This window comes from Buteo buteo, chromosome 17, assembly GCF_964188355.1.
Source record: "Buteo buteo chromosome 17, bButBut1.hap1.1, whole genome shotgun sequence".
NCBI lineage: Eukaryota > Metazoa > Chordata > Aves > Accipitriformes > Accipitridae > Buteo > Buteo buteo.
This window is the reverse complement of record NC_134187.1, coordinates 22,989,193-23,002,953: the sequence shown is the minus strand read 5'-3', so window position 1 is coordinate 23,002,953 and position 13,761 is coordinate 22,989,193. Positions and strand designations below refer to the sequence as shown.

Genomic DNA, 13,761 nt, shown 5'->3' with positions numbered 1-13,761 from the left:
CAGAACACCAATGCTGCTGCTGCTATTTAAGCATGTTGCCTGCTCCAGCACACAGTGCTTTAACCAGTGAGCCTGTTCATTAAGGGAGGTAGGTCACATCTCACACCTACCACGAGAATGACCCCATGTTGTTGAGCTCTACAGAAAAAAACATCGGTGACTCTTTAGTGTCTGTTTTAGAGACTGCTCAAGGCCCAGAAGCTAACTCTTCCATCATACATTCTTACTTTCCTAACCTTGTTCAGATAACGTTCATTCATTGCTTTTGCTATCTGTTTTATTTCACAGCGCTGATCTGCATCCCTTTTCCTCTCGTTTAACTTCTCTGCCAGCGTTTCAAGCTCTGTAAGAGCCATCTGTAGAGGTAATCTGTCAGGATGTCCTTTATTAGTGTTCTTCAACATATCCTGAGGAGAAATGATAAAACAAAACAAAAATCAGATTTAATTTCAAAATCAAGTTCAAAAAGATTACAGGATGTAAATTTACCACTACATACTTTACCTGAGTACTACTAAAGAATAAGACCAATGAACACCTAATGAATATTCAGACAGCACATTGCTTACTTTCCTGAATATCTTAATGGTTCTTAAAAAAGATACTGAATGGGGTCACAACAGCTTATTTACAGGATGAAAGTACAGAGAAGGAACTTGAAAATAAATCTAAAAACTGCAAATGTAAATATAAATTAAAAAAGGTGCACATAATATTAAATGCAATTTGAAAATCAATATTACAGCATAATGTGTAGGTGTCCATAAACAATGATTTAAAAATAAAATTTTCTGATATTTACTGTCATAATTCTGTATTATCTTTATTACTATTATTATTCCTCACTAAAATACTGACAGCATGCTCATCCCAAAGTAGGAGACATCACTTACTTCATGGAGGTCATGACAGCTTCTCAAAGGCTTTCCCTTTTGTAGGCATATAGTAGGAACAATTTGAATTTTTTCTCCTTTCCCACAGTACTTAAAAAATCCCTACATATTCACTACAGCTTCCTGCCACAATAAACTCCATCTCTTCTGCTACCTCAAAAACTCTCGCCATGGCTTCCTACCCCCACGCTCCCACCACAAGTACCTCTGCTCCTTCTCCCACAGCAATTCCTGGACCTCTATCCTAAAGCCTGTCCTCCTCTGTGGCACCTGCAAAACACTAACTCATAGCACTCACTGGGATAGATCTGCCACGGTCTGGAAGGAGTTACAAACAACACAAAAGTTGGTCTGGAGCAGGTCCACACTGTGGAACTGTGCTCTTCCTGCAGCTCCACTGCCTGTTCAGATGAGACCCGAGGACTCCATAACAAATCCCCTGTTTCCATGGGAAGGAAAACAAGGTGCTGCAGGTCTGAAGGAAGCTGCAACACACTCCAGCAGGTCCGTGAGCCACATAGTCAGGGAGAGAGTGTGCTTGTGTTTTACATCCCACATATATTCTGAACAATCCAAGGCATAAATTATATCCTCTTGTATTTTTCTTAAACGGAAAGCAATGCCACAAAGTTCCTAGTGGTGTTTTGAAGTGTTATTAGCTAACAAACTGATATGGACAAGCAGCACATTTGAACTACAGCTTTACTGCAAAGTGACTTACAAGCTAAATCTAACCTAGCAAGTAATCTAGAGTAAATCTAGTTTACTAAGATTTTCCTGCAGTGTATTTAATGCCTGTCCCTGTGATCAGACTATGAGATCAACACCTTCTAATGCACTGGAGTTCATTCTTTGTTATTTCCCCATGATGCAGCGGTCATTTCCACTACAGCAAGCTCCCCCAGCAGAAGACAGCTACCACACAATCCCACAAGCAAACCACATAAGAATGCAATGAGAGCATCCCTTTGGTAAAGACTATTTACCTGCAATAGTAGAATGAACTGTGGAAAGCGCTGGATAGGTTTCATCATTAAACCATACAGTGTAATTCGATCAGGGCTTGACTCCTGGCACTGCTGCAATGCAAGAAAGCCACAGTTTACTACTGTGAGCACATTTCCATCAGTAACAGAATGAAAGTTACAGAAGAAAATTCTTCTACATCATTTACATTAATTATAACAGTGGTACTGTAAAGATTCCATTTACTATAAAGATTTCATTTTAAAATATTAAATCTTTATTAAAAAAATCACTGGCATGTCACTGAACTGAAATCTCCTCAAATACATACAGCTGGGATAAAGCTGCACCAGCAATGCAGCACTGATGTATATATTGATACAACACATTCATGCTTTTTACATAAGCAGTGCACTGAAACGTCTGCTCAACTTCAAGCACAACAAAGGGAATGTACTTGTTCGAGGTCTTAAATTTGAAAAATGTAAGTGATCTCTTGATTTATAGTCTGTAATTTACTATTGCTGCTCTGTTTCTTGGGGCTAAGAGACTATAAATCTCTACCTACATGTTTTTAAGAGGAAATCTAAGGAAAACATCATAATCTCAGCGCTATGCAAATAAAAAGAGATTTTCATTTTCTTTTTTAAAAGAAACTGAGGAAAAGAACATTGATTTATGTTTAAAAAAAAAACCAACATAAGAAACCATTATTTTGGTTATCGGGATTGGCAGATAAAGCCAGACAAATTTCATCTGCATGTGCAGAAAAGCCCTGTTTGTATAAGACATTTCAATATTTGGAAATATTTTGGCCAAAATCACAGCTGACCCAAAATAAGGAGAGTAGAGGAAATACTCAACATTAAAAACAAGGCAAACCCAAACAACATTAAACTGGTGTTGTGTTTAAATTGTTATTTATTGCTACAATTATCAGCTTCACAACAATTTGTTTCATACTTATCTCCACAAACACTTTTTTTTTTTGCCCAAATAGCAGTAGTGAAGATTCTGGTCTTCGCTGCTGGTGGGCAAACAAAAAAAGGAAGGTACATCAATGTCTTCTGTCCACAGAGCTCAGCTGTGAGTCCCCAGCAATGAGCAGCACCCGTGCCGGCACTGACAAGCAGTGATGAGAGGTGTAAGTTATACCTCTATTGGATCAACAGGCTTTTAACAGCGTGAAAGGTATGAAGTGACTATACGCTCACTAAAGAGTCTGATCTTCATGCTGCCTAAGGCTTCCACAGTATAATCCTGTGTAGTGCTGGCCAATCTCCAAACAGTTGTTAGTTAATTTTAAGATCTGAAGACAAATTAGGAATCAGCCCCCCTGCCACGCCCCTCTAGGCAAGCTAAGAGCTTCACTAGTTTGCCTAGGGCACCCAATTTCAGTGTTTGGTGGACCTCTGCAACAGATCTGACAGGGTGACAGCTCAGAGGCACAACTCAATCCAGGACTCTCAGGGAACGGGACAAGCAGAGCTTCCAGGCTCTCAGCAGTGTCACAGACAGCCTAAAAGCCTTGCAACAGATTTTGTGCACCCTCTGTAAGGTATCATCCCTAAGGATTCACAGCACTTCTACTGCATGTACCAGGCTCTCCACGCACATCATCAGAAGCATGATATTCATCAGGGTAGCATGCATTCTGCACAAAAACTTTCAATTTCAACCCCAAACTGGAAACATGATTTTCAAAATACTAGCAAATTGTTGTGGAATAGAAACCTAGTTACACTACTCTGCACAATACAATAAAGAATTTAGAAGTAAAATAAATTCCAAATAAGAAGAGGCCTCAGATGGTGAACTATTACTCGAAGCTCACCTGATATGAAAGAATCCCAATGTTTTGCCAAGTACAGTCATGCAAACACCAATAAACTGATCTGAACAACAACAAAACTACTCTGCAGTTCAAAATACATCCTAGATCTAACATCATGTTAATCTGAAATCCAAAAATACAGCAGAAGTGAATTGTCTGGGGATTTTTTGTGCCAAACCCATAAAACCAAAGTCCATAAAAAGTCACACAATATACAGTATCAACAGTCAAATTTCCTCTTAACTTATAGTTTATACTGTCTTATTTATATCATATGCCCAGCTGTTTTAAGATTGAACAAACTCACCTTTAAGAAGTCTAAAAAGGCAGGTTTTGTGGCACATGTTTTCTTGAGAATCCCTACTGCTGTACTGAAGTTGTTTACATATTCGCTGTATGCATCCAATACCATAGATTTAGAAAACTGAAAAGATAAAAGGGGAAACCTGAACTATAAATACAAAAGATCCCTGAAAGCATAACTAGACCTCTGACCATTAAGGACTCGCCTTGCTCAGAGCTAAGGGCTTTGCCTGGCCTAGTGCTGGATCTACAGAAATACTGGTGATGCCCAAAATAATCTTTCTGTAGGAGACAGGTTGGAAACCTGAAGATGTAACAGCTGTGAATTACAAAATGTAAATTTACAGAAATAGCTTCACCTTGGCCATGATACTAGGGCAGAGTCTGAGGACTATGGGCAATCAAAGGGCATCCACTGAGATTCAAAGCAGCTGCTGGAATCCCCTGATCATCTCACTGCTGCCTATCTTCGAGATCTGGTGAACCAGTGAAGTGCCAAGGCCTTCGTGCCCCACCTTCAGCTGGTAAGTGTTTACCAAGAAAGCAGACAGATTGTGTGGTCTGCAAACAGCCATGTGAAAGGTAAGATTCCTGCCCATTTCCTTCTTAGTAACTTTATTCCTCTCTTCTGCAGAGCTGGTCTCATTAACACCGCCTAACTTGCTTCAGTCAAAACAAGACAGGTTTGTTTTAAACAGCAAATCTTTAGTAACCATTTCATTTTGACTGAAATGGGGTCAAAACACTCGGAGACACAGATCCCAGCTCTCATACAGCAGGCAGGAAAAGGTGGTAATTTCCAGCAGCTGGGTGCCAACAAAACAAAGCCCTCAAACCAGCAGGTAGGCAGCCTTTTCTGTCCACACACTTGCAGTGGTAGCAATGTCTTTCTATCAACCAAGGCCACTTACTTTCTCTAATTTAACAGTCCTTTACTGGATGGACTTCTATTAAGGGTGGGATAGCGTTTTACAAAGAATCTTTACCTGTACCCCAGGCTCAGTTAAAACCCAGGAATTCAGGCCAACACCTACTGTGGTTTTTTTCTACCCCCAACAAACATACTATGCATGACTACCTACTTTTTAAGAGATGCTGAGCCTCAATCTCACCTTAATCTAGGTGGGTTTGTGAATCTCTATATTCTCAGAAAAAGAAACTGTTTATTTAAATGTCTGAAAGCTTGATCAAAGCCTGAAAATTTTGTCCACGATCTTTTCACATTTGCCAACCAAGCCAAAGACATGTGTTGGTGTCAGTTTTCTTACCAGGATGGTACATACATACTCTGACAGTTGCCACAGGCATTGGAGAATATGGGAATAAAGTGGCCAAGTTAGACAGAAAGATACGGAGACGAAATAACAAGGCTAAAATAGAAACAGATTATCTGTTCAGATGCATTTGCTTACTGAAGCAACAAAGACATCACCAATCATTTCAACAGAGTCCCACTCAGATACACGACTCGCCAGCGCAATCTGAAACATTGAATGGCACTGAAGAATTTCCTTAATTCGATAAAAGACCATTTTGAGTTTTCTTTCACTCAGCAATTTTGGTTCCATATCTGAAAGGGGCTTCTCATATTGCTGTGGGGGAAAAAAAAAATACATAAATAGATTTAAACAAACAAACCAAAAAAAGTCTTCTACAAGCAGAAAAAACCAACTTATGTAACAGTATACACACACAAACTCTCTATATATTTGGCAAGAAGCATCTGTAGCAAAATCTATGTGAGCCATACTACAGATTGTTTAAAGATTTGATTATTTTTCAAATTTACAAATTATAAAATGCAAAAGAAATTAGGTTAGATTAAGGTACCTCCAGTATTCTTTTGAGAGCATCCACGTAATTCTTCTCACTGTCAACTACAGAGCCCAAAATATACCTTCTCACAACCTGTTGAAGAAACAAAGTTTTGTCTGAAGCTCTAATCAGGTAACATTCATCATAGTTGGGAATGCTGATGATAGAATTCTCACATTAACAAAACACGAGAAACACAAAGAAATTTCAATATTGGAACTGCAATAAAATAATACTGTACCTTTTCAAAAGTAATTAAATTTACTATTACTCTGGAATTATTTATTTATTTTAAAGAATACAACAGTTACAGTATCTATACCTGTAATCTTTGCTGACTGTTGCAATTCCAAGCGTTACTTTTGAAATTTGTCTTTTAATTTTAGATGTATAAATTTAAGCATTAATATAAATAATAACAGGTATAAGATGATGTTGGCTACTTTGGTGAATTGCTGCAACAAAATAGGCAACCAGTTTTCAAAAATCAGTCTTCAAGACTAATTTTCTTTTTTTATATGTTTTATAAATTTATTAGGAGTAACCTGAAGAACAAACAAGCAAACATTAATTGCCTTTTTAAGGTAAGGCCATATAAACTGTAACACTGAGAAAGTATCTAAGTAAGTCAGCATCCTTTTTTGGGCATTACCATGCATAAGTGAAAACCCATCTGATCTATATTCATACACACTGACAGAGTTGTAAGAGCTTCAGGAAATGCTACCATATTTCATGTTTACAAACTACAGGCTATTTATCACACCTCCTTCTCCACCTCCTGCTTCTGTAATTCAGCCAAAACGCACTTTGTATGCATGTGCAGCTGACATGACAGGAAGGACTGGGGAACCGATCTGGTTTAAAGTTAAAACTTCTTACTGTTATGGATTAGATTTCTTGTGGGTTTTAAGCACTTGTTTTCACCCAAATCCATTTCCTAATCTAGCTCATCACAGGGCTTTCAAAAGCGGGACTCTCACTCTCAGGGAGAAGACAGCACACAGGCAGGATCAAACTACTTCCCACAACTACAGGGGAAGGCAAAACTGCTTCTTTTGCTATTTTAAGCTAGCCTAAATGACCATGAGCCTCACATCTCAGAGTTGCTTCTCTCCGCTCCTGATCCCCACAGCCTCCTGCCTCCTCTGCCATGGCTGCCTTTAATTCTCCACACTTGTATTTTGCATTATTAAGTTAAATGCAGGTTATGCAAGGATTTTCTTTCATGGACTGGCTTTTCAAAGGAAGACTTCAAAATTATTTGAGGCCTTGCCTAAAGATACATGTGGTAAAATTAGTTGTGTCTAATTTTTGTTTAGAATGGATTTAGCAGTGTCTTATTTGGTATGCATCAGCTGCTCTGGTAAAGGATACTAACTCTACCTTTAGTCACAGTTCATTCTCCTGAAAAGAATAAACATCTGTAGAAAATGTTATTTTCAGGCTCTATTATACACAAAATAGATACTTAGTAGTGCCTACAGGTTACTGCAATAGATACACACAACTCACAAGAAGCCTGCATGCAAGTTAAATTCAATTAAATTCACATTTTTGCTGGTAACAGTTGCATGCAAACAACTTCTCTTAAGAATTCAGGTGCCAGTATCAAAACGAAGCAAAAGCTGTCAGGACTGAGACCCAACCCAGGACATAGGACTTACACAGGCACCAGGTTTTAAACAAAAGCTATCGTGCCACCTGCTGTTTAAAACAAGCACATCCACAAAGTTGGCACGGCCTGCTGCACCCCCCCAATTTTGGCAACGCCTCCGACCGTGGGCTGCAGCCGGTGTCCGGACCGTAAATAAAGACATTACACACCGCGGCCCCGCACCGCTCCCGGGGGACACCGCTAACGCTGGCCGCCCACCCGACACCGCGCCGCACGCTACAACCTTCTTCTGAGCACCGTGTCCTCCTCGCCTGTTTTCCACCCACCTTCTAGCCCACCCATACAAACTATATCTCACCTGTACGGCCACACGGGTCCTTCGGCAGACTGCCGAAAGCCTTGCTAAAGCACAGGTAGATGACAGCCTCTGCTCTCCTCTGTCCGCAAGCCAGACATCTCAAAGGGACTTAAGCTGGTCAGACACAAATGGATGCTGGTCCATCTATGCCGACTGTTCCCCACCACCCTCCTGTCCTTCCGAACCCAGAAGCAGCTCCCAGGGGCATTTGCTCCATCACCTTCGCAGGGACTGAGGCGAGGCCAGCCTGGATCCTCCTCCTTGCTCTTCTTGAGGATGAGGGTGTGACATTTACCTTCTTCCAGTCTTCTGATCACGATCACTGTGATCTCAGACGACAGAGAAAGGCCTTACCGTCAGCACCCTCAAATCCACCCCACCTGGTCCCACAGACACCCGTATGTCCAGCTGGCCTCGGTACCCCAAACTGCAGGTAATGCTTCACCCCAGCAGGACCTGCCGCTGGGCTCAGGGGCTTCGGCGGCCTGAGGACAAACCTCACCAGTAAAAGCTGAGGGAAAGGTGGCACTGCGTACCTCCATCTTTTCAGGGCCCTTTGTCCCTGGGTCCCTGCCCCATCAAGCAGCAGACCCTTATTTTTCTTAGCCTTCCTTTTGCTGCCGATGTACATACCAGAAACCTTCCATTGTTGCCCTTCACACCTCACTAGCTCCAGTTGAGCTTTGGCTTTCCTGACTCCGCTCCTGCCCACTTGGGCAGTTCCTCCTGGGTGGATAAGCAACATACATCATGACCTACACAACAATTTCTAGTTAGCTCCAAACTAAGAGCACTCTATTTTTCCAAAACAGGGTACATTTATTTTTAATTACCTACAATAAAACCCAGTGAAACTCTCAAACCCCTATTTGGAAAGAAGGAAAAGACAGCATTCAGACTGATGCTGAGATCTTACATTATAATGAAACCTTACAGTAACGTACCACAGTTCGGTAGCTGCACTGTTACAAGATTAGCGCTTCACTGTGCTAAATGCTTTAGAAAAATAAACCTCACCAAGCAAACAAAAAAAACCCAAAACAACAACTTATACCACTCTCCTCAACTGCCCCTTAATTTGTTTTTTTCCTCATTTTCTGAAGGTACTGACCAACTCCTGACTTGACACCACAAGAAGCTAAAAACTCTCATATAGTGATTATTCATCATAACAATACAGCAACATGAACCCACAGGATTTATTTTCAGCCAAAATGTCTAACTGATGCCGAATTCAGTGTTTTTTGAAGTGGTTTCCACAGTGACTATAGAGTTTGAGGTGGAGAACAGCAAAATATACTCTTCTGTAGACTTGACTTTACTGGGGACAAGGCTTTTTTTTATCAGGAGGAACCTTAAGATTCAGATAGCATACAGGATATTCTCTACATTTAAAATAGAAATCCTGGAGCAATGTCTTCTGACTCAGTAAAAATGTTTAAACTCTTTTCTGTTCCACTCAAAACCACCACATTTAGTTTAAGTGTTCAGGTAGTGAAACCATATAATTATTATAGATAATTTTATAATGCAAAACAGCATTTTGTATCTCTGGCTGAATTCAGGACTCATGCAACTATATGCACACATACCAATTTTCAGAAAACTATTAAATAAGTTCTCAATTTTATGTCCACTTAATTTATATTAAACACTGAGATATTTGAAGAGCAAGGCACCTGGGAGGCATTGATGTACAGCAAAAGGGGAGGAAAAAGAGGCAGATCTTATTTCCAAAAGCCTACTACCTGCTGCTGTGATAATCCTTCAGGCATGGGAGTCATAATTGCTTCTGTATGCATACAGTCCACATCAATAAATAAATTTAGCTCTTCTTCTTCCAGACATGATGATCTATGATCTACAGATAATTGAATAACCAAAACGTCAACTTTTACAACATGTAGATTGAAAGAAAAAAAAAAAAAAAAGCAAAAGATACTATCATCCAAGCACAGTAAATACACAGCAGTCTTATTTTCACTTACCAAACAAAAGAAATTTCCCAGCACTTATGTACACCTGTGAAATCACACAAATACCACCACCAACAGGCACTCTATTACAGAACATCTTTCAAAGGTACCTCAAAATCCTAAAATCCACACACCAGGAGACAGCCTATGCATTTTTTGCTTGACCTCTACTCCCTCTTCACAGCCAGAAGAACAGGGCTGTCTGGAGTGCAGGACATGACAACTAGGGTTAAAACACTGCAGCTTCAGGGCCAGCAGTTTGAAATAAAAGACCTCTGGGAAGAAATTAAACACACCCGTAATATGATTCAGCTTAAAAAAATCCCATACACCCTTCCATAACTGAACTAAAATAATCAGCCAAATGTACCAAGATGTTGGCTTTCATCAGAAATGAGTGCAAGGGATTCTGCATTGCTCCCTACATACCAATTTTATGCAAAAAGCACCACCAAAGTGCAGTGATAGGTGGCAGTACAAAGCCAGCCAAACAAGCAGACACGAGCAAAGGAGAGAAAGAAAGAACATTATGAGAAACTGTGTCTTAGAATAAAAAGGGAAGGGAAGCAGATCTGTGGGCTGGGAGGAATTCATGAGTTTATCTGACAAATTTGTCACTAGCTCCCTGATTTGGTAAGTGGCTAAGGCATTAAACTGTCCACAGATATCCTGTGTCTGCTACCTAACCTCTAGAAACGCAAGGATGAATGCCAGGTCCACTATAACACTGCCCTGCTGAAGCAGATCACCTTTCTCCTGTGAAACAGCAGGAAGTTGAGGATACATTTTTGATCACTAAAGTGTGTGCAAATAACTGTCTATTTTCTCTCTGTGAATTAGGTAAGCTCAGAAGCAGTTAAGAGGCTGTGACAGGGATATAAGATGTGTCCTGGTCCTTACAGATAAGGATGCAGCTTTATGTTAGCTTCCTCACTAAAAATGTCTTGTTCAGTCTTGTGGTTTTAGCTTCCTAAAACCGTAGTTTTATAAGCTCTGAAGTAATAACCATTCAATTAGTTGGGCAGAAACTTGAACAGAAAGACATACTACCTCTCAGACTTATCCTGAAGAAGAAATGAGTTTGTATTCGGTTACTACCCCCTACCTCTCGCAAAAATTAACTGTGGACTGCTGCTGCTGGGGCTCATGACAGAGGGCTGACATTTGCTCTTAACTAGAGAAAGAACACAAATACTTATAGCTCTTTGATTTTAGACCACTTTCTGTTTTCCCAATCCAAACTTAGCTTTCATCAAAAATCACCGAACTGTGATAAAGCAGAACAATCTCTTCCCTTGCTTCTACTCTTAAGCATGGAAAGTGTTTGTTACCCCTTGGCCATGACAAACGTTTTAAATAGTCAACTATCACTCCACTGAAAACCATGTCCTAACAGCAGACTTTCCTGACATGCAGGAATTACTCGATGGAGGGAACTGGACAAACTTAGTGCCTCAATGTAATTTCCATACTCCCACATACCAGCACCTGGATAGCATCTATGACACTGTTTGGTGGGATTTTTTGTTGTTGTAGCTTTTAAGTGGACCCTTCTCTGTGGTCCTCAGGTCACTCAGGTTCTTGGCCCAACCCTAAAACTACCCAAGATGCATTGACCATACTGTCATCTGAACTGTATATTATACCATAATTTATTGATATAAAGCTGATTTCATGCATCCAGTACTCAGCTCCCAGTACAAAAACCTGCTAGGCCATTCACTTCCTTTCTCAGAAATTACTAGAGAGAGTTACAAACACAGTATAATTGGCACATACCTTGAGAAATAAAAGATTTTGTTCTAATGAAAGAACGACCCTTTTTCACAGCTGCTTTTGTCTTTTCAAGCCCATCTTTGGTACCTTCTCTAGCAGCTCTCATAAGCTTTTGCATCTGTAAGATAAAAAAAACACAGTCTGCGTGTTCAGTGAGTAACAGGAACATGTTTGAGCATACCATGCAGAACACTTTTGATGAAAATATCTTTAAAAAGAACACTGTCAAGTAGTCTAGGCTATAAATATAGCCCAAAGTCAAAGGAATATATAGTAAGTACACAGATCCATCAAAGCTCAGATCTGAGCACCTGTACTTTTTCTTAAAAAAAAAAAAAAAAAAAAAAAATCAAACCCTGAGAAAGGGACTTGCTTCATGGCAATATTGTATGCAAGCCTAAAATAGCAGAAATGCTTAAGAACCCTTCTGCATCAAACGTCTGAACTCAAAATAGTCTCAAATGCTTTTCACATAATATAATAAACACTATGAAGAGGTCATTAACGGCCAGGGTTCTTGTCCACCTTCCAATGTCCCACTAGCTCTGCCAAAGTATTTTTGACCTAAAGATAATCCCCTAGACTCAATTCCGTATTAACTATATTCTTAAATAAACTGTTTTGCAGAATATGTTACAACTAATAATTTCATTAATTGAAGAAATAAGTTGATTTAATTAAGAATCTCATAATTTTATAGTACACATACTACGGCAAAAAGAAATTTCATTAAAAAAAAGTAAAAATGGAGTGTTGTTTTGCTAGGAAATGCTTATTTAAAAAACCACTTTGTACTTTTGCTTTCCCAAAATGCCACCACGGCAAAAAAAATCCCTACTACTGTCAGAGCTGTGCTGACATCATTGGCGACACCAGAACACAAACAAAGCTGTCTTGCTGTAATCAGGCAATTTCTTGGTTTGAGACGAAGCTTTTAGCAAAACCCCAGCCTTTTCATACTGGCTCCATTCAGAATGGAGAGCAGGGAGATTCTGACTCCCGCAATTTGATCCTGCGTTGCTGGAGCGCCAGGGCCAGGCCAGCCCTGTGGAGCTCACCCGGGTCTCAGAGAGGCGCCGGGGCTGCACGCCTGGCTCGCACGCTGGGATAAGGGCACCAGTCAGCAGGGAAGGACAATGCCCTATCTCACCTTCTGAAACTGTTACCATTAAAAATAAGCATGAGAAAAGGTCCTCGACAAAGTACTTTTAAGACAAACTGCATAGTAACAATCCAGCACATTTAGAATTCATTTCGTACAAATTATTGTCCGCTTTTTCAAGTAATTATTGAAAGAAAAAGACAACATTGTCTGGGTTGGAAAAGCAATAATTTAAACATAGCTAGTTACAAAAATCAACTACACTACCTTCAGCTCATGTTTTTGCTTTAGTTGCTGAATCTCTACCGCTCCCACAGTGTTTGCCATCAAATCTTTCATCTTTTTTTCATAATGCTCCTTTAAACGCGTTAGGTCATGAGAAAGCTACAGTGTATAAAAAGACACAATCTTTTCAAAAAGCCTGTAGTGCAAACTTCATGCTAAAGTACTTGCGTATATCATGCATGTTGCCCCGTCTGCCTACCAATACACAGACAACTGAGGGAAAATTATCATTTAGGGAAGCTCCAACCTGACGAATGGCCCATCACTCCTGTGCATCGCTGAACTTTCTGAAACTCAGCCAGGCACCTTTCTGCTACGCTGGCAACTGTGTAAAGAGAGGGGCAAAGTCACTTAGGCTAAGCTAACTGTGTATTAACTATATTGTGCACATCTCTTATAAACCGTATGGAAACAACGCATCAGCTTTAACCACCAGCATCATTCGTTGGAGCACAAATCCTAGCGAGTATATTTCTGACTATCCTTCAATACAGTGAATCAGAACAATTCTCAAAGGCTGAAGAACCTGCGGAGGCTGCTGGCACCTGAGAAGATGGAGATCGACAGTGCCAATGAGTCAGGTAAGGAGACACTAACAGGGGAGGATGCACACAGTCTTGTAATTTCCACATGCATCTATCAGCCTCATCATATGACCATGGGTATAACCATCTCGTACATGAATTTATCCATTTCCAAGGTAAGGAGAAGATTGCAGACAAATGCTCTGCAATACTAATTAACATTTGTGAAACATTTTGAGAATGCCAGATAAAAGAGGTTAAAATGTAACCAGAAAAAAAAAAGAAAATATTTGATGCACCCTATAATAGAA

At 40.0% G+C, this 13,761-nt stretch overlaps 1 protein-coding gene across 5 annotated transcripts in view; it reads right to left on the bottom strand.

Annotated features, from left to right (window-relative positions):
• Window positions 1–13,761, bottom strand: part of ARHGEF10 (Rho guanine nucleotide exchange factor 10) — a 117,394-nt gene that overhangs the window by 61,913 nt on the left and 41,720 nt on the right. For 4 of the 5 annotated variants that reach the window (XM_075049252.1, XM_075049250.1, XM_075049251.1 and 1 more), the window contains 8 exons: window positions 12,909–13,025; window positions 11,543–11,657; window positions 9,536–9,648; window positions 5,827–5,904; window positions 5,409–5,588; window positions 4,001–4,117; window positions 1,880–1,972; window positions 237–407 (listed from right to left, as the gene is read on the bottom strand). In XM_075049252.1, the coding sequence (XP_074905353.1) occupies window positions 237–407; window positions 1,880–1,972; window positions 4,001–4,117; window positions 5,409–5,588; window positions 5,827–5,904; window positions 9,536–9,648; window positions 11,543–11,657; window positions 12,909–13,025 (984 nt within the window). The remainder of the gene's footprint in view (window positions 1–236; window positions 408–1,879; window positions 1,973–4,000; window positions 4,118–5,408; window positions 5,589–5,826; window positions 5,905–9,535; window positions 9,649–11,542; window positions 11,658–12,908; window positions 13,026–13,761) is intronic. The other variant, XM_075049253.1, reaches the window with a different exon arrangement.